This window comes from Delphinapterus leucas, chromosome 3 (genome assembly GCF_059928025.1).
Source record: "Delphinapterus leucas isolate spDelLeu-1000000601 "Yukka" chromosome 3, BTC_Dleu_Yukka2, whole genome shotgun sequence".
NCBI lineage: Eukaryota > Metazoa > Chordata > Mammalia > Artiodactyla > Monodontidae > Delphinapterus > Delphinapterus leucas.
The window spans coordinates 10356954-10376236 of record NC_143131.1 but is presented as its reverse complement, the minus strand read 5'-3'; the positions used below and the strand labels follow the sequence as shown (position 1 = coordinate 10376236).

The 19283-nt window shown below is 41.5% G+C and overlaps 2 protein-coding genes and 1 pseudogene across 5 annotated transcripts in view; 2 read left to right on the top strand and 1 right to left on the bottom strand.

The window, feature by feature from the left end:
• Positions 1-16455, bottom strand: part of MARCHF6 (membrane associated ring-CH-type finger 6) — a 72747-nt gene extending 56292 nt beyond the window's left edge. The window contains exons 1-2 of one of the 4 annotated variants that reach the window (XM_089908675.1): positions 16316-16455; positions 7648-8158 (exon numbers count right to left, since the gene is read on the bottom strand). In XM_089908675.1, coding sequence (XP_089764801.1) covers positions 7648-7678 — 31 coding nt within the window. In that variant the 5' untranslated portion in view covers positions 7679-8158; positions 16316-16455. The other 3 variants (XM_089908676.1, XM_089908677.1, XM_022581377.3) reach the window with 3 other exon arrangements.
• Positions 6105-6674, top strand: LOC149749506 (small ribosomal subunit protein uS8 pseudogene; annotated as a pseudogene).
• The window catches only part of CMBL (carboxymethylenebutenolidase homolog), a 62663-nt gene continuing 59311 nt past the window's right edge, over positions 15932-19283 (top strand). The window contains exon 1 of the mRNA XM_022581389.3: positions 15932-16031. The gene's annotated coding sequence lies outside the window, so the exon portion shown is untranslated. The remainder of the gene's footprint in view (positions 16032-19283) is intronic.

Here is a 19283-nt window from a genome sequence, read left to right as displayed (position 1 = left end):
CAACATCAGGGTGTCTAAGCCAGAAGTGCTTAGACAGCCGTGGATTAACTTTAGCGACAGGCATGTGCTACCGCAGGATCAACCACTCAGGGTGGGTTTGAGTGCGAGTGTGGGGAGGCAGCTGCAGTCATAGGGCAAAGTGGTTTCCCCCTCATCCTGTCTCCCTGGCCAGCTCTCAGGCAGCTGCAGGAGTAGAAAGTAGGGCGCAGTAGCCACAGCGCGGCTAGAGGTGTCCCGTAAGCAAGACACAGTGCAGAGGAAAGCGGCAAGAGACACCGCTGGGCTTACACGAACGAGGGTCACCACGAGGGTCGCCACGTCACCCTCCACCAACATGATGACTGGTCAGCCACAAGTTATGCGGCGATGGACTGGGGTGGGGCAGGGACAGCCTTTGTGGGCACACCTGGGCTAGCGGGATGCAGGAACAAACACCGGAAACAGTATCAACAAGGGTGTGAACGGCTGATCGGCTGATTGCAAGCCGGGCGCCTCCCAGACAGGGACCAGCCCCACAAGGTGACCTAGCCCTGTGTGGCGCAGGGAGCCGCGGCAAGGACGTCACAGCGGGAGACTGAGGGATGTGCCCACCCGCAGGAGACACCACGTCTCCCCACACTCCCACAGCACGGCCGCGAAGGGCAGGTGGGGTTGGGTGGGACTGGAGAGACAGCACTTCCACTAGCAGGACAGAGAAACACGTGAATATGACCAGACACCGATCTTCAGTAGACTCCATCCTTCTGAAGGACGAACCAATAAACAGAAAACTAAGCAAACACAACAAATCTAAATCAAGGCCCAGAGCTCTGCTTGACAGTCTAATAGTTTTTGCCCTGCAAGGTCAAAACTATTTTCACCATAACACTAACAGTGTTTTACTCTCATTGTCTTGCCAGTGTACAGTGGAGTTTTCCAGAGGCTACATGAGACACCTGTTTGAATGCAGCTGCCTCCCATTAAACGAGACACTTAAGAGGTATGTAAATATAAAACAAATCCACTCTTCTCACCAATATTTTGGGTTTGGAATATACAGTTATTTTCATGAAAAAAATTTTATATTAACACATAATGGGTGTGTTAAGTGAAGAAATATTTCTAAATTCTTTTATTCTCTTATACGGCAAATAAAAGCGCTTCTGAATCTTTTAGAAGAATTTACAGGGATCTTGAGACCAAAAGAGTTTGAGAACCACTGCTCTATCGTAGTGGTATGTTTAGGTATGCTGATAGATAGATAGATAGATTTTGCTCATAGAACATCTGAAAAAAATCAGAGAATAACTGGCTCTCTCAAAATACACATATGCATACAATTATCATTATTGTATCAGGGACTTCACAAGCTCCACTGATTATAAAAGGAAAAGGAAAGGGAAGGGAACATTAGACTTCTGAATCACTTTGTTTTACATGAATATCTTTTACATAATAATAAATCATATAATAATAATCATATAATAATCAAAATGCAAAATAAACCAAAAACAAATCAAATGAACCTGTGTATATCAAGCTTAATCACAGAAAATAATTACTTTAGACTTTAAAACATGATAATATATCCTCAAGTAGGCTATATCCAAAGACAGAAGGACCTATAAAGAAATCCTAAAGAGAATTCAGTAATCATCATGTTAATAGTAATAATATTGATTGTTACTTTAAAACTTGGAGGATAAAGACAGTAAGTATGATACTGGTATTGTGGTTATTTGTTTAAAAAAAATTATCTCTTAGAATACGTAAGTATTCATGGATGAAAAGATATCGTATCCGGGATTTCCTTTAAAACAATCCAGCAGAAGTGTGGGGAGGCAAGAGGGAAAGGGTTGAGATAAAAGAATTACCAACCATATGCTTGTATCTGTTGAATCCAGATGCTGGTTTTATGGAAGTTTATTACATTAACCTATTTGTGAGAGTTTGAAATTTTGTATAATGAAACTTTAAAAAAAACAATCAAAGGTTAACATGCAATTTGTAAATATCATAGCTGAACTTTCACTTTACTAACACTACCAAGTCCTATTTATTTGTTTATTTATTTATTTATGGCTGCGTTGGGTCTTCGTTGCTGCACACTGTCTTTCTCTAGCTGCGGCGAGTGGGGGCTACTCTCCGTTGCAGTGCACGGGCTTCTCATTGCGGTGGCTTCTCTTGCTGTGGAGCAGGGGCTCTAGAGCACAGCCTCAGTAGTTGTGGCGCACAGGCTTAGTTGCTTGGCGGCATGTGGGATCTTCCCAGACCAAGGCTCGAACCCGTGTCCCCTGCACTGGCAGGTGGATTCTTAACCACTGCGCCACCAGGGAAGCCCACCAAGTCCAATTTTATCAGTGAAGTTCTTTGGCAGGAGGTCTTTGCATGTGGTTTATTTAACATACACACACAAATGTGAAAGCTCATGTTAGCAATTTTCCTATTTCACTGACCATGTTTTTTAAAATGTGTTAAAACTTTCACTGGCTATATCTTCATCAGGGAAAGAAAGCAAAATAAGATCTAAATAATCTGCCTCAACATGCCTAAAAGCCTACTGCTATGCAACCCACAACCCATTTCTATTAAAACCATTTCATCTAAATGACTCTAATACAGAATCTGGTCCGAGAAACAACATCACAAATCTCTTTTGCAGTACTGACTCTTGTTTTTCCCCACATGATGAAGTTGTGACTGAGTTTTGCTCAAGAGTACTTTATGTATAAATATTTCCCTAAATGGAAAGGTAAAGATTGTTGCTATAAATCAACCAGAATGGTGATAAGCCTCAGCTATAAAACTCTTCAAGGCAAACACTCAGCTGTTTAGCAGGCCCTGAGCCACACCTGATTCGGTGTGGCTTATCCACCCCTTATCAGGGAAATGGAGGTCAGGAAAAGCTACCTAAGAGATAGGCTGCAACTGCCATTGCTCTATATCCTCAACTCAATTTCCTTAGCTAGTCCGTGGGTATGGAGTAGAAGCAATGGAAGGTTCTTCCCTGCCAATCTATATTCCAGGAGAAAAATCTGAAACAAGGCACAGGTATATAAAGGTCATAGTTAAACATTTATTCTGGAAGAATACATAAGAAACTATTAACAGTTGCTACTTTGGGGGATCAGGGTTGGGGGAAAGAAGTTCTTTCCTTATTTTATAAGTGTATGTTACCTATAGTGCAGGTGTACCTCGGCATCCATGGATGGATTGCTTCCAAGAGCCCCCATGTATCCCAAAACTCCAGGGCACTCAAGTCCCATAGTTGGCCCTCCACATCTGCAGGTTCTGTCCACATCCACGGATTCAAGCAAATTCAGATGAAAATTCTGATCTGCAGTTGGTTGAATTTACAGATGTGACACCCACGAATGGGACAGGGGCCAACACCATATAAGTACTGGAAAAGATCCACATATAAGTGGACCCAAGTAGCTCAAACCAGTGTTGCTGAAGGATCAACTGTATATATTTGTGTAGTATTTTGCTAGTATCTTACTTAAAATTAATAGTTTCCTATATACTTATGTTCAAAGACATGTACAAGAACGTTCATAGCAGCTCTATTCATAATAATGCCTCCAAAATGGAAACCACCCGAATTGCCAGAATTTGGCAAATAAATTTGGATAAATAAATTTTGGTATATTCACATAATTTAATACTTCATGGCAAAAACAATAAACCAACCAAAACCACAAACCACAATTTGGATTTATCTCACAAAATGATGTTGAGTGATAAAGAACCCCAGACACAAAGAGTACCTACTCCTATACAATTCCACATGTAAAAAAATTCAGAAACATGTAAAACACGTATCATTTAGAAAATAAGGATAAAGGTTCTCTCTAGAGAAAGGCAGCAATAAAGACTACAAGACGAATGAAGATTCTAGACCAAGATGAAATAGTAGGAGTTTTCTGCCTACTCCTCCTGCCAAGGACAGCTAAAAACCCCAGATATTATATACAAAACAAACATAAGAAGACTCTAAAAGGTGAAGAGAAGGCAGATCAGCAAAAGAAGCTGGGACGCCAAGGAACCACAAGGCAGTTGAGTTCTCTGGATTTGTGTTTTGCCTCAAGTATCCTGGACTGGAGGCTGAGGTGGAGAAGCTGGCAAGGTAGAAACACCAATGAGAACAGACAAAAAAAATTCCCCCCAAAAGCTTGCTCTCTCTCTAGCCAAAGGACCAGGGAAGGGCAACTCAGTAAGACAGAAAACTTTAGACAGTAACTACTGCTGTACCCCAGCCAAACATTACAAGAAAAAAATTCGACCCTACCACCACCTCTGACAGTCAAGAACAAGTGGGGAGTAGACTTAAGATTAGCAAACTCTATTTCTAATCCTAGCCCAACTATATTATCAAGCAAGTTAATAAGGAAAGGAGGATTTAAAACCTAACCCCCAATTCCAAAAGACAACTTTTTGACTTTATCATACACAACCTGGTTATGTGATCAAGTTTCCTTGAATGTTTTATTTTTTCATAATTTAATGTCAATATCTTATATATATCTACTATCTACCGCTCCAAATTTATAATTTTCTTCCTTTTGAACAGTAGATTTGCTCCCTCTAATGAAACACATTACTGAAATATAAGGGTAAAACTAACTAGTACAACAGCTAAGTAAGAAGTAGTTTTATTACTAGTGAAACTGGATATTTCCACATTTTGCCATGTTCTCTTTGTGAACTATCTATTCAAATTCTTCGTCCAGCTTAACTAATTCGCTTAACAATAAGAAAATAGTCCAAAAAAATTCAGCAAAGGATTTGAACAGATACTTCAGCAAAGAAGGTCTACAAATGGAAACAATGCTGACTCATTAAGGAAATGCAAATTAAAAACAAAGTTAAGATGCTGATGACAGTACAACAATGTGCTTATATTTAATGCCACTGAATCAGACACTTAAAAATGGTTAGAATGGTAAATTTTGTTATGTAAATTTTACAATAACAACAAAGCTTAAACCACAGTAAGATTACCACTACATACCTATTAAAATAACAAAAATAAAAACATATATACTCTTACCATACATCCAGCAATCCTATTCCTAGGTATTAACCTAGTAAAATGAAAACTTATGTTTGCACAAAAACCTATGTGAATTTCATTCATAATTCTCCCAGACTGGAAACAACCAACCCAAGCATTCCACAACTGGGGAATGGATAACTGTGGCACATCCCTACAATAGAATACTACTCAGCAATAAAAATAAACAAACTGCTGATACAGGCAACAATGTGACTACATCTTAAATGCATTATGTTAAGCTGAAAGAAGCCAGACTCAAACAGCTACATACTGTTTAATTCCACTTATGACATTCTGGAAAAAACAAAACTATACAGACAGAAACAGATCAGTGGTTGCCAGGGTCTGGGGGTGGAGCCGACCATAAAAAGACACGAAGTTATTTTGGGGAGTGAAAGAACTATTCTATATTTTGATTGTGGTGTCTACATGACTATATGCATTTGTCAAAAACTCAGAGACATTAAATAAGGAAAACTTTAAATACACTTTAATTTTAATAAAATCAGGTTTTCTACAGTACTAGTGTCTAAACAGACATAGAAAAAAAGAACAAATGAGAAAAGGTAACGACATGAAAAAAAATTAGTTCCCTCTCTAAAATGTGTTCTAATGAAGTTGTAGATTGAAATATACCCCAATGAGCACATTTATTTCATCCGACCAGGTAGGAATTAATGTTGCTAGGGACTGTGGAAATCATCAGCATTGGTCATCAAATATTTTTGGCATTCTACTTTCTGGGTATGTGGCAGTACTGCACTTCCCTGTCACCTCTGAAATTATACCTGAACATGTGACTTGCTTTAGTCAATGAAATGTGAGTTATAGTGATGTGCCATCACTTCTGGATAGAAGTCTTTGGGCACCAATAAACACAATCCATCACACTGCATTTTCTTGCCTCAACAATTGTGGAATCATGTGCTAAGCCATGATCTCCAATCTAGATCTCCAAGTGACCAGCATTATTAGCAGGAGAATCTCTCCCCAGCCACACTGGACGTGATGTCAGTGAGAAACTTAAAGCAACCTTCTGTTGCTCAGGTTTGGGGGAAGTTTGTGACTAAGACATAAATTAGCCTATCCTGTTTTATAAAAGATCTTAGCTGCTTCACAAAACAAAAACTAAAACAAGCACAACCACCACCAACACAGAAAGTCAAAGAAAACTCTTTTCACCATCTTTCCGTGCTACCGCAATGGTGTGCATGAATGACCTGGCTGATGCTCTCAAGGGCATTAACAATGATGAAAAGAGAGACAAATGCCAGGTTCTTGTCAGGCTATGCTTCAAAATCATCTGGTTTCTAATTGTAATGATGAAGCATGCTTTCATTGCCAAATTTCAAATCACTGATGATCACAGAGCTGGGAAAATTATTGTGAACCTCACAGGCAAGTTAAACAAGCACGGAGTGATCAGGCCCAGATTTGAAGTGCAACTCAAAAATCTAGGAAAATGTCAAAATAACCTACTTCCATTCTTCTAGCTTGGTTTCACTGTACTGACAACCTCAGCTGGCATGACGACCATGAAGAAACAAGACAAAAACACACAGGAGAGAAATCCTGTAATTTTTTTTCCTAGGAGTATATAACAATGTGCAAATAAAATGCCTCAATGGAGAAAAGGGGGAGGGGAGTCAAAGAAAAAATAATCTATTTTGTTTACTAGGATCAATCCCACCACCCAAAACCTCAAGAGAATAACAAGGCCAAGGGTACAAAAGGAGAGTGCAGTCTACAAAAGGTGCAGCCTGAGGCCCTTCACTAAAAATGAAATAATGTTCTGTGGTGGAGTAAGGCTCCACCAAATTTACATGCAGTAAAATTACAAATCTTGCTCAGGCCAAAGTAAAATCAATGCACTCTGCTGGTTATGAATGCAAACTTACCTAGAACAATAAAGCAAAGCTCTTCCTGGTTTTCAAGGGTAAATTTCTTCTGTTAACTCCTATGGCAACTTCTGTTGCTTTATTTGAATACTTAATATCTTCACAAAGCATACCTTTCAGAAGTTCCTAGCACAGTACCTAGCTCAGTAAAGTTTTTTTTGAATGAAACCTTCAAGTCCTTAGTGACTGAATATGGAGACAGCCCATGAGATGAAAGGGAGGGGGAACACCCAATAGTGTAAGAGGTTATCAAGTTGGTGCCAGCTGTGGAAGTCAACACCCATTCAAGGCTAGCCCATCCCGTTAGTTTTCTTAGCCAAAAATCCAGTTCACCAAATATATTCTAAGTATCTACTATGAGAAAAAATGCAAAACAACTCTTAAAGCTTTGGGTACATCTTAACTCTTAAGCCATTGTCTATCCTGAAAATTGTTTCACATAAGGTTTCAAAATGTTTCCACTTTCCTTCTGATGATAAACTAGTGATAATTTAATAAACAAAGGGTTTAATACACTTTATTTTTTAGAACAGATTACACTTACAGAAAATGTGAGGAGACAGTACAATGCTCCCCTGTACACAGTACCCAGTATCCCCTCTTATTAACATCCTACATTAGGATGGTAGTTCTACTACACTTAATGAACCCATAATGACACACTATCATTAACTAAAATCAACGGTTTATTCAGATTTCCTTGATCTTTACCTAATGTCATTTTCTGTTCCAGAATCCACATTACATTTAGTTGTCACGTCTCCTTAGTCGTCTCTTGGCTCTGGCAGTGTCTCACACTTTCCTTGTTTTTGATGACTTTGATTTTTTTTAATTAATTAATTTATTTTTTGTGTGCATTCCATCTTCGTTGCTGCACGAGGGCTTTCTCTAGTTGCGGTGAGCAGGGGTTACTCTTTGTTGCGGTGTGCAGGCTTCTCATTGCGGTGGTTTATCTTTGTTGCGGAGCACGGGCTCTAGGCACGCAGGCTTCAGTAGTTGTGGCTCGTGGGCTCAGTAGTTGTAGCTCGCGGGCTCTAGAGCGCAGGCTCAGTAGTTGTGGCACACGGGCATAGTTGCTCCGTGGCATATAGGATCCTTCCAGACCAGGGCTCGAACCCCTGTCCCCTGCATTGGCAGGCAGATTCTTAACCACTGCACCACCAGGGAAGTCCCCAGAATTGGTTTGATGTTTTTGCTCATGATTAGAGTGGGGCTATGGGTTCTGGGGAGGAAAATCACATAGGTGAAGTGCCATTTCATCACAGAATATGAATGGTACATTATCAACATGATTTTTATGACTGTTAATGTTGACCTTGATTCATCTGGTTGCAGTAACAAAGGATTTTTAATAGCTGATTATCAACAAATATTTTATAATTAGTAGCTATGATTACAGTAAACAAATATTAAAAATACATTATTAAAAAGTATTATTCAAAATATCTGTGGATAACCTATATAGCTAAAACCAGAAGTGTGGCTACATAAATTGTGGTACATTCACTACACAAATGTCTATAGTCCCTTAAAAATAGCAAATATTAACAGTTATATGACAATATGGAAATCTGCATAATGTTAAGTAAACAAAGCAGGAATAAAAAAATGAATACACACTGTTCTTACAACTAGGGAAAAAACCCAAAACAGCCTAAAAGAGAAAATACAAAAAATGATAGCCATTATATTGGTTAGATGAGAACATGGGTGATTTCCTTCCCGTTTTCCCAAAGTTTCTACTGTTTCATTGCTACTTTTACAATTACAAGAAAAAGAAAATTTTAACTGCTAAAATTCTGTGAAAAACACTTCCTTTTTGACTGTGAAAGTATACCTATTTTTTTTTAACATGGATTTGGTAATTAGGCCTTGAAAGCATACATTTAAATTCCAATTCTCCATATATCCCAATTCTCCATATATCCCAAAGCTTAGTTATTTCTTATCTCTCCAGATTACTGATCATTACAAAACTAACATTCACCTATACTACTGCTCCTGGAAGCCTGAAAACTACATCTGCCTTGCTGACTAGGCTTGAGTTACATGCTTTCAATGAGAAGCTCTTCTGTGGGATCATAAGATGGTGGGAAGGTGTAAAGCCATTTCCTACTTCTGGCTCTAAAAACAGCAGTGGCAGCTAACTGCAGGTACTGTGAACTCCTGCAGTAGTTAGAGTTCGTGGTAAGGATTTTGCCAGCAGTGGGCAAATGCAAATTCAGCAGCACAGGCAATAACTCCCAAGTTTTAGCAGGAGTGTGCCAAGTATCAATGTACTGAATATTTCCTCTCAGCTCTAAATTTATCCTTCAGTACCACCTGTTCAGTGATAAGAGACTGGACTCTTTTAAACAGTTTTTAAAAATAAATTTGTCGGTAGAGGGTGCTGAAGGGACCACACAGGAGGACTGGAGCACTCCTTGCTCCCGCTGCCCTGTCAGTAGGTTTGCTTTAGTAACCAACTTCTCACAGCCCTACTGATAACAGCTCAACACACTCCAGGCCTTGAGCCCACAGTGGTACCCTAACTGTCTGCATGCCTACCCATCAACCTTGAGTCTCCTGCATCCACCCTGGAGGGTTGTTTCCTGCTCACCCAGAAACTGTGGACTAGCTCTGGCTTGGACAACTCCATACTTCTCCAATGAGGTCTGAACCACAGCTGTGAGGAGGGGCCCTCACCCCTCGCCAGTCTGTCCTTACTTGGACATTTTCCCTCAGGCCCACAGTACACTTTACAGTAGTCCTTACATCTTTATAATTATTCTCTAATCATAGGTTAACAATTCTTTCAACTTCCTCTAGTTAAGTTACTGTGTTTTCTGTCTCCTCACTGGATCCAAAGTGCCAAGGAAAAAGAAGATTTAAAGAAGAACCAAGTGGAAATTTTAGGTGAAAAATACAGAGAGTGTGGACTCACTCCTGGACTCAGGCTCAACAGCAGTGTTTGTCTCAAGAAAAAGCACTTGTATTATTCTTTGGAGTTACCAGCTGAACTAACTGCTTCCCCACCCCCACCCCCCACGAAACACCATTTTTACTATGGAAAAAAACAAAACAACAACAAAATGACAAACAACAGTTATTCAGACAGATTTGGGTATTCGGCAGGCATTGTGTCATGGAAGAATGAAGTGAGCCTAAGAACCAAGGAAAACACTGACAATATTTGCTGCCACTGACAAAAATAAAACTTTCAAGCAAATATTAGGATTTTAGAAAACCTACATCCACCACAATAAGAACGACAGCTTCTCCAATACCTAAAGCCTTTTTGAGATACGTGGTGACGTTAATGAATGTGACTTTTATGTTACACAGGAAAATGTGTCAAGATTTGGAAGATTTGCATAACTTGATCCAACAGCTACCAAATAATCAATACATGAGGTTAAAAAGCCATGCATGAGTAAAAGACAATGGATTTTTAAAAACAGTTTTACTGAGGAATAACGGACATCCAATAAAATACGCTTACTTAGAGGGTATCACTTGATACGCTTGACACTGGTAAAACTGTCACCACAATCAAGATAATGAACATATCCATCACCACCAAAATTAACTCATGCCCCTTTGTAATCCACCTTCATCTCATCCTTCTCTCACCCATCTTGTTCCCTCCCAACTAACTGTTCTCCACAGCACGTATAACCATCTCATCATGCCATATAATTTACTACATGTTTATTTTCTGTCCTCCCCTCCTCCTCTACCAAGCCAAAAACAAGAACGTAGGCTCTATGAAAGAAGGGATTTTGTCTATTTTGTTACCAGCCTAGCCCAACTGCATAAAATAGTGCCTAGCTAGTTAACAGGTGCTCAATAAACACTTGTCAAATAAGTGCATGCTTGCCCGTAAGCATGCCAAAGCAGTGAAAGTTGATCTGTGGCAAGAAGAATGAAGCAGGCATTACGGGAAACAGAGATGAAAGACCATGTGGTTCTAGAAAGACAGTAACTAGCTGTCTGGTTCTGACAACTTCCTATCCTTTTAACTCATTACTTCCAAATCTAAGTCACCTCAAGGTTTTACCATAATAGATATAGAACATGATCAACTATGATAAAGTTCAGCTTCATCCCTTCCCAATGAATATGACTCATAAAGCATAAAGAACAATTGTTTTGGCAGTCCATAAAAATAGGCTGCTAAGATTTTATATTACATTCTACTAGTGTGAGCAGTAATTTAGAAAAATGAAAAACATCAGCTCTATATATCACTGGGCTGAAATGAGAGCACACTACTATGGCAAAACGTTTAATATCTTAATGAGAGTTTCATACATCAATACTTGCAACATTTACTCCAATGTTGCAGTGCTTTTACTTTTAAAAAATGTATATCCTTGAGCAAAGAACAGATTTTTTTTTTAAACTGAAAAATATCAGTGCTTTGCAGGATCAGATTCCTAGTCGATAAAATGAGGAAGATCTAAGATCTCCTCAAGCTCTGAAGTTCAAATATTTGATGATAGAGAGCAGTTTACCTAACAGAGCTTCTTTCAAAATCGAAGTCAATCCTCTTACACCCTGCCCCTGCCTTACCAACTAAGTTTACATCATATTCTAAATGCTTTGTTGTCATTTCAACAACTTTTCATTTCATCTTCACTAGGAGTAGATTCTGTCTCAAGAAACCACTTTCTTTGCTCATCCATAAAAAGCAACTCCTCATCTGTTAAAATTTTATCATGAGATTACAGAATTCAGTCACATCTCCAGGCTCCACTTCTAATTCTGTTTTTCTTGCTATTTGTACCACATCTGCAGTTACTTCCTCCACTGAAGTCCTGAACCCCTCAAAATCATCCATGACAGTTGGAATCAACTTCCAAACCCCTATTAATGTTGACATTTTTGCCTCTTCCCATGAATTACAAATGTTTTTTTTAATTTTATTTTTTTTATTAAAGTATAGTTGATTTACAATGTTGTGTTAGAATCACAAATGTTCTTAATGGCATCTAGCATGGTGAATCCTTTCCAGAATGTTTTCAATTTACTTTGTCCAGATCCATCAGAGGAATCATTATCTATGGCAGCTATAGCCTTATGAAATGCATTTCCTAAATAATAAGACTTGAAAGTTGAAATTACTTCTTGATCCATGGGCTACAGGATGGGTGTTGTGTTTGCAGGCATGAAAACAACACTCATCTTGTTGTACATCTCCATCACAGCTCTTGGGTGACCAGGTACATTGTCAATAAGCAATAATATTTTGAAAGGAACCTTCTTTTTTTCTGAGCAGTAGGTCTCAACAGTGGGTTTAAGATATTCAGTAAACCATGTTGTAAACAGATGTGCTGTCATCTAGGCTTTGTTGTTCCATCTACCGAACACAGGCAGAGTACATTAAAAATAATTCTTAAGCGCCCTAGGATTTTTGGAATGGTAAATGAGCAATGGCTTCAGCTTCAAGTCACTAGCTACATGAGCCCCAGTAACAATCAGCCTGTCCTCTGAAGGTCTGAAGCCAGGCATTGACGTCTCCTCTCTAGCTATCAAAGTCCTAGGTGGCATCTGCTTCAAATATAAGGCTGTTTCATGTACACCGAAAATCTGTTTTTCAGTGTGACCACCAAGAATTATCTCAGCTGGATCTTCTGGATAACTTGCTGCAGCTTCTACATCAGTATTTGCTGCTTCACTTTGCACTTTGGTGTTATGGAGACAACTTCTTTCCTTAAACCTCATGAACCAAGCTCTGCTAGCTTTCAACTTTTCTTGTGCAGCTTCCTCAACTTTCTCAGCCTTCTCAGAACTGAAGAGAGTTAGAGCCTTGCTCTGGATTAGGCTTTGGCTTTAGGGACTGTTGTGGCTGGTGTGATCTTCTCTCCAGACAACTAAAACTTTCTCTATATAAGCAATATGGCTGTTTCTTATCATCCATGTGTTCACTGTAGGAACACTTTTAACTTTCTTCAAGAACTTTTCCCTTACATTCACAACTTGGCTAACCGGTGCAAGAGGCCTAGCTTTCAGCCTATCTCGGATTTCAACATGCTTTCCTCACTAATCTTACTTATCTCTAACTTTTGATTTAAAGTGAGAGACATGAGACTCTTCCTTTCACTTGAACACTTAGAGATCATTACAGTTATTAAATGGCCTAATTTAAATATTGTTGGGCCTCAGGGAATAGGGAGGCCCCAAGGAGAAAAAAAGAGATGGGAACAGAAGTTGGTGGGGCAGTGAGAATACACACATTTATCTATTAAGTTCACTGTCTTTGTGGGCACAGTTCATGGTGTCCCAAAACAATTACAACAGTAAATCACAGATCACCATAACAAATATAATAATAATGAAAAAATCTGAAATATTTAAAAGAATTACTAAGATGTGACACAGAGACATGAAGTGGGCAACTGCTTCAGGGAAAATGGCACCTATAGACTTACTCAATGCAGGGTTGCCACAAACTCTCAATTTGTAAAAAAAAAATTAATATCTGCAAAGCTCAATAAAATGAACACAATAAAACAAGGCATGGCTATATTATGAGAATAGATTATAAAACTGTTGATTTTACAAAAATAAAACAATACACTGAACACTTTAGAGATCTTTAATACCTAGCAAACACAAAATATGAAGGGTCAAAATCCATCTGGCAAACAACCAATTTTCTAATAGAATTCAGTCTTGTTTACTACAAATATGAAATATTCTGAACATTGTAACATCATATATGGTACCATTAGAGGAAAGCAACATGCCATTTTTAAGAGATGGAAGAGCTTAACAATCTCTTTGCAGGTTGGTATTTCAGATTTGTTTGCTCAGATTAACATAATAAAAAATAGATAAGTAAACAACATCATCAGTGTTTTTAACGAGTGATAAAATTTAAAGATTTTTAAAATTTTTATTTTCTTTATGTTTAGCCATATTTTCCAAGTCTCCTACCAAAAAAAGTTTCTTTTATAATCAAAAACCCAATTGCATTTTTTAATTTAAGAAATAACCTGTAATAACTCATTTAGCACACAGAAGTTTCCAAGCTTTTTGGTGTCTTCACTTTGTCATTTTTATCCTGAAACCTTCTGTAATCCTCCCTTTTCTTCCAGCATTTTTTCAAGTTAAATTTACATTAACTTTGAAAATTTCAGAAGACTTCCAATTTGGAATTTTGCAAAATTAGGCATTAGCAGTATTAAAATTCACTTTCATTTCATGACTAACAGTGTCATAAAACAAATGCAAAGTAAAGCTTTGTCAAATTATGTAGATGATTCATCTTATAAAGGGAGTGACAAAAATACAGTCATCTCAACACTGGACACTGGGTATCCACTTATAAATTTAACCACGGAGTCTGACAGACCTGAGTTGGAATCTTGCCTCTGACATGTTACCTGTATGACCTTGGGCAAGTTGTTTAATCATACTAACCCTCAGTTTCCTCATCTGTAAAAAGGGAATGGTGCCTACCTAACAGTCTTAGGAGAGTTAAATGAGATGTGTATAAAATGTTTAGTGAAGTACATGCCATCCATCAAGTCCTCAGTAAATGTCAGTTATTTCAATAGAGAACAGTGTTCAAGTCAGTAAATAAATATCATTTGTACCTCACCCTGACTGAGGGGGGTGGGCAGTGCACTAGAAACACTCAGAAAATATTTCTTTCATGATTCCGGCTTTGCGATTCTGCAATTCCTGAATCACCACTATCATACCATAAGTGTATGCAATTACTAAGTGCCTAAGCTCAAAGAATGAGAACTTAATAAAACATGCCAGTATATATCAATTGATAAATCAATAAACACATGCATTACTAGACTGAGTCATTAAAATTTGAATCCAAAAGGATGTATGGATGTAGATGGAAATTTACACACTAGGACCACCTGTCAAAAGAAAGTAATTCCTAACCTCCTCAGCAGTTTCACTTTACTATTTTTTCAAAGGAGTCTCCTGTGGTGATTACCTTTCACTCACGGCACATAATAAAAACAACTGAGCCATAATGAAAGGAAAACTGTGTAATCAGGATACCTAGGTTCAAATCTTTCTCTTACTAGGGTGTGAAACTTGGACAAACTATTAAAATAACTAAACTAACTTCCACACCTATAAAAGATAATAATACCTTCCTACTCCATAGGGATCTTAGATCAAATGTGAAGGCATGTAACTATGCTTTGTAAACTGTCAAGTATAACATGCAAATATCATTACAGTTGAGGTTCTTCCTATCGAAGGAAAGACGTCTTTAAAAAAATGATAAATTGATCCCCTCCACGCATCACATATACAGACATCAAACTTTTCATCACCCATTACTGCACACCACGAGAGTCCCCAACGATCTTCATCTAAAATCATCAAAACCGCAACCTGTAAGGTTGCAAGATGCTTATCATATCCCCACATAATAAACCCAAACCATAAATGTATCTTCACCAATAACCGCAACAACAGGAAAGCAATCAGGAATTTCCTCTATAGACTCACGAAATTATTCGATAAACTCCAAAAAGATAAAACTGCTTAAAAACTACCTTCGCGGGATCAGCAAATGCGTTTCAATAGTCACAGATGTTCAGTCATGTCTTCACTTCTGTATTCAGTTCACAAGAGTCAGCTTGTTCCAGAACAGCCACATCCAAAACACACGCACTCACAAAGCAAAACAGACACACAAAACTCTGCTTATTGGTGCCAGAGACTAAGCACAAAATAAACTACACCGAAACAAAGAGCCTTCCTGCTTCGAATAACCCCGGTGGCTCTGCCTCTGCCTCGCTTAGTAAACAAACAACTAGGGGCCACGCAAGCAGAGGGCAAGGTTTTTAAATACGGAGTCAGTTCACTCCACCAGGCCGTCACCTGGCGGGGTATTTTTCGCGAAGTTTCAGTCAACAAAGAAGTTTTATCGTGAAAGGGTCGGGCCCGGAGAGCGAGGAGCAAAGCGACATAAAGAAAGACAAAACCGAGTGGGGAAGGGCGTGGAAAACGCCCCCAGACTTCGTGCAGCGACCACGGCGCCGTCCCCCCCACCACCCGGGACTGGCGGGACAGAGGGGGCGGGGAGCCACGCCGTCCGCGGCCACCGCAGCCCGACGATCCCGGCCCAGGTAGGGGTCCTGCGCTCCGCGCGCGCGCGCGCGGGCGAGAAACGGCCGGGGGCGCCAAGGGGTCACCTCCTGCTCCCTGCCGCCCCTCGAGCCCGCCGCTCGGCGGGCAAACGGCCCGGGCGCCTCATCCCGCCCGCCGGGTCGTGCCGCCGTCCCCACGCGCCCGCCCCAAGCCGAGGCGCCCCCGCCGCTCCGCCCGCCGCCTGCCTCGAGCGCCGCGGACCGGGCGCGGGCCCGGCCCGAACCCGGTCGCCAGAGCAAGGGCGCGGGCGCCACCGACTTACCTTCCTCGGCGGTGTCCATCTTGTCTGGGGCGGCGAGGGGGGGCGGCGGTGACGCAGCCGCCAAGCTCCCGCGGCGGAGGCCGAAGCCTTCCGGCCGGGGCGGGGGGAAGGGAGGAGGGAGCGGAGCCGGGCCCAGGCAGGTGCGTTGCTCAGGTGCGAAAGAGGAAGCTAGAGGAAGGAGAGAGGGGAACAGGGAGTGGGAGAAAGGCTGACAGAAAGCGGGTGAGGGAGGGGAGGGGGAGGGGCGGGGAGGGCGGAGGGGAGAGGCCTGGGCGGGGCGCGGAGGCGGAAGGGGCGGGGCGCGTCAACGACAGGTGCCGTCACTTCCGGCGCGGCCGCGGCTCTTTGGCTTGTTGGGTGGCGGCCGTGGGGGTGTTGCGGCGCCCCTCGCGGACAGCGGGTGGCAACTTTCGTGGGTGGCGGGCCGCACGGGCTTTGTCCCGCCGGCTGCGCGGGGCAATGGGGCTGAAACCTTAGAAGGAGCTGAGTTCTAATGACCCCGAGGGAGGCAACAAAGAAGGCGCAGAGCTGAGGGAGGAGAGCAGCGGGAGCGAGCGCCTGACGGCGAGGTGGCGAGCCCAGCGCCGGCCGGGTACGGTGCAGACAAAAGCGGGTCTCAGAGCTGAAGAGTTAGTTACCTGGGCGCCTGTGAAAATACAAGTTCGGCGTCCCCCTCCCTCCTGCCCCGAGATTCTGGTGCCGCGTGTTTGGAGTCGGCCCAGGGATACGCATTTTTGTTCCCCACGCGGGCACTTCTGATGCACGTTTTGAGGAAGTACTGAAATATCACTGAAATTAAAAAGGCAAGCTCTAACTGTGCCACACTCCCTCCCAGGGAAACTTCTTCATTTGACTGGAAGGACTGCTTCAATAACCTGCTTAGGCTGGAGGCTGCAACACTCTCCTCTAAGGGAAATCGGTTCAGATACAGACAGGGCTTGATAACACTGCGTGTCGGACGCTTATCTGGCCGGAGCTAAATTGCTTCGGACTGAGCTCTGCTTCCATCAGTACAGCACCTTTCCTCACTGTAATCCCTGGCTTTTTGTCTAAATGAAGAACTATGTAGAAAATAACAAGTTAGAAAGGTCACCACTTTTAGAATCGCCTGAGTAGAACTAATGGTGTCTCTAATCCCAAGGAAATCTATTTTAAAGAATATGCAGATGACTTGCATATAGATTAGATACATGATACATTCAGGAATGCTAGCAGTCTCTTTTCCATCTGTGTGAGTGAAGGAGTTGGGAAGACGCCCTCCCCCAAGCCTCATCAATCAGAATGAGACTTAGAATAAAAATAACGAAGTGGAATCCTCTGTAGAGAGAGCAGCCCTTGAAGAATGATGTCACTGATTTGACCAGTGTCACTCATGTTACCTGAGGTAGGAGAGAATTCAAAGTCTTGACACGATAATGGAGGCCCGGGCTTCCCTGGTGGCGCAGTGGTTGAGAATCTGCCTGCCAATCAATGCAGGGGACACGGGTTCGAGCCCTGGTCTGGGAAGATCTCACATGCCGCGGAGCAACTAGGCCCCGTGAGCCACAACTACTGAGCCTGCACGTCTGGACCCTGTGCTCTGCAACAAGAGAGGCCGCGATAGTGAGAGGCCCGCGCACCGCGATGAAGAGTGGCCCCTGCTTGCCTGCAACTGGAGAAAGCCCTCACACAGAAATGAAGACCCAACACAGCCAAAATTTAAAAATAATAATAAAAAAAATAAAAAATAACCTGAGTTGCCAAAACTCAGGTTAGGATAGTAAAAAAAAACAAAAATGGAGGCCCACTGATTTCAAGGGCTGACCTTGAGAACTGAGCATATTTAAGCTTTTTCTTAAATATGTTTAGACTATATTATCTCCCAAGGAATGGAATCTGAAGGAGGCTCATACCCCAGTCCCCACCCCTCCCGCCCAACAGGACAGAGCACTCACATCCCCTGTAAGGCCTGTGGCAGACCACTCACAGTGGGTCACAGTTCAGGACCACCAGACCCAGCCTCAGGGGTTGTACAGCAAAAGCAGGAAGGATTCTGAGAGGTAGACTTCGAGATTTACTGAAGGAAGTGCTGATGGTCTTTCCGGGCAGGTATGTGAACCTCCAGGCAGTAGACCTGGGTTAGGATTGGAGGGATGTGGGTGTATGCGGTGTGGGTGGAGGGCTCCCTCCTTTTGTCTTTCTGTGTCTTCCTTTGTGATGCTCAAAGGAAGGTTACTTCTAGAGTTGAGAATTGCCCCAACCTTTTTCATTTTTCATTTGGAGGTTAAACCTAAGAGTAATCAACCAATATTTGTTGAGTCCCTACTATGTGCCAGGCATTGGTCCTCACAACAAACCCTTTGAGATACATAAGGCAGTCAGACCTCTCTTGGTTACCAACTAAGCTAGTAGACAAAAGGGAGGAATGGACTGTCGACATGAACAAACTGTGACAAGGGTAGTGGTTCAGTGGGCCCCAGGAATTGCTGGAACCAGAGTCCCCTCTCTGCCCCCATCCCTCTGCTCTGCTTCTCTCTGCACATCAGCTTCTTGTTGTCCCACCAGCTTCCTCCACATGGCTGGAGACAAGGCCCCTGTTAGCTCTCAAGGTCATATCTTCAGCCTCACCATCAGACAGGCTGAAGGCGATGATCTCTGGTCTCAACAATTCCTGGGGAAGGACAGTTCATTGGTCCAGCTAAGTGCCCATCCCTGAACCAAATGATGAGGGTCTGTAAGAACATAACGTGTACACCGCCATTGAACTACATTACTGAAGTGCAGAAAGAACATTTCCCACAAGAAAAGGGAAGACAAAACAATAGATATGCATTATAATTAGAATTCTTGTTGTTTTCAAACAAGGACACCAAGATTATATAGAAATATTTTTATTTGCCACACTTTTATCCAAGGAAACCAGTTAGAATTCATACAGAATTTCAACCTGAGAAAAAGTCATTTTGATCAAAAGAGACACTTAAAGGTA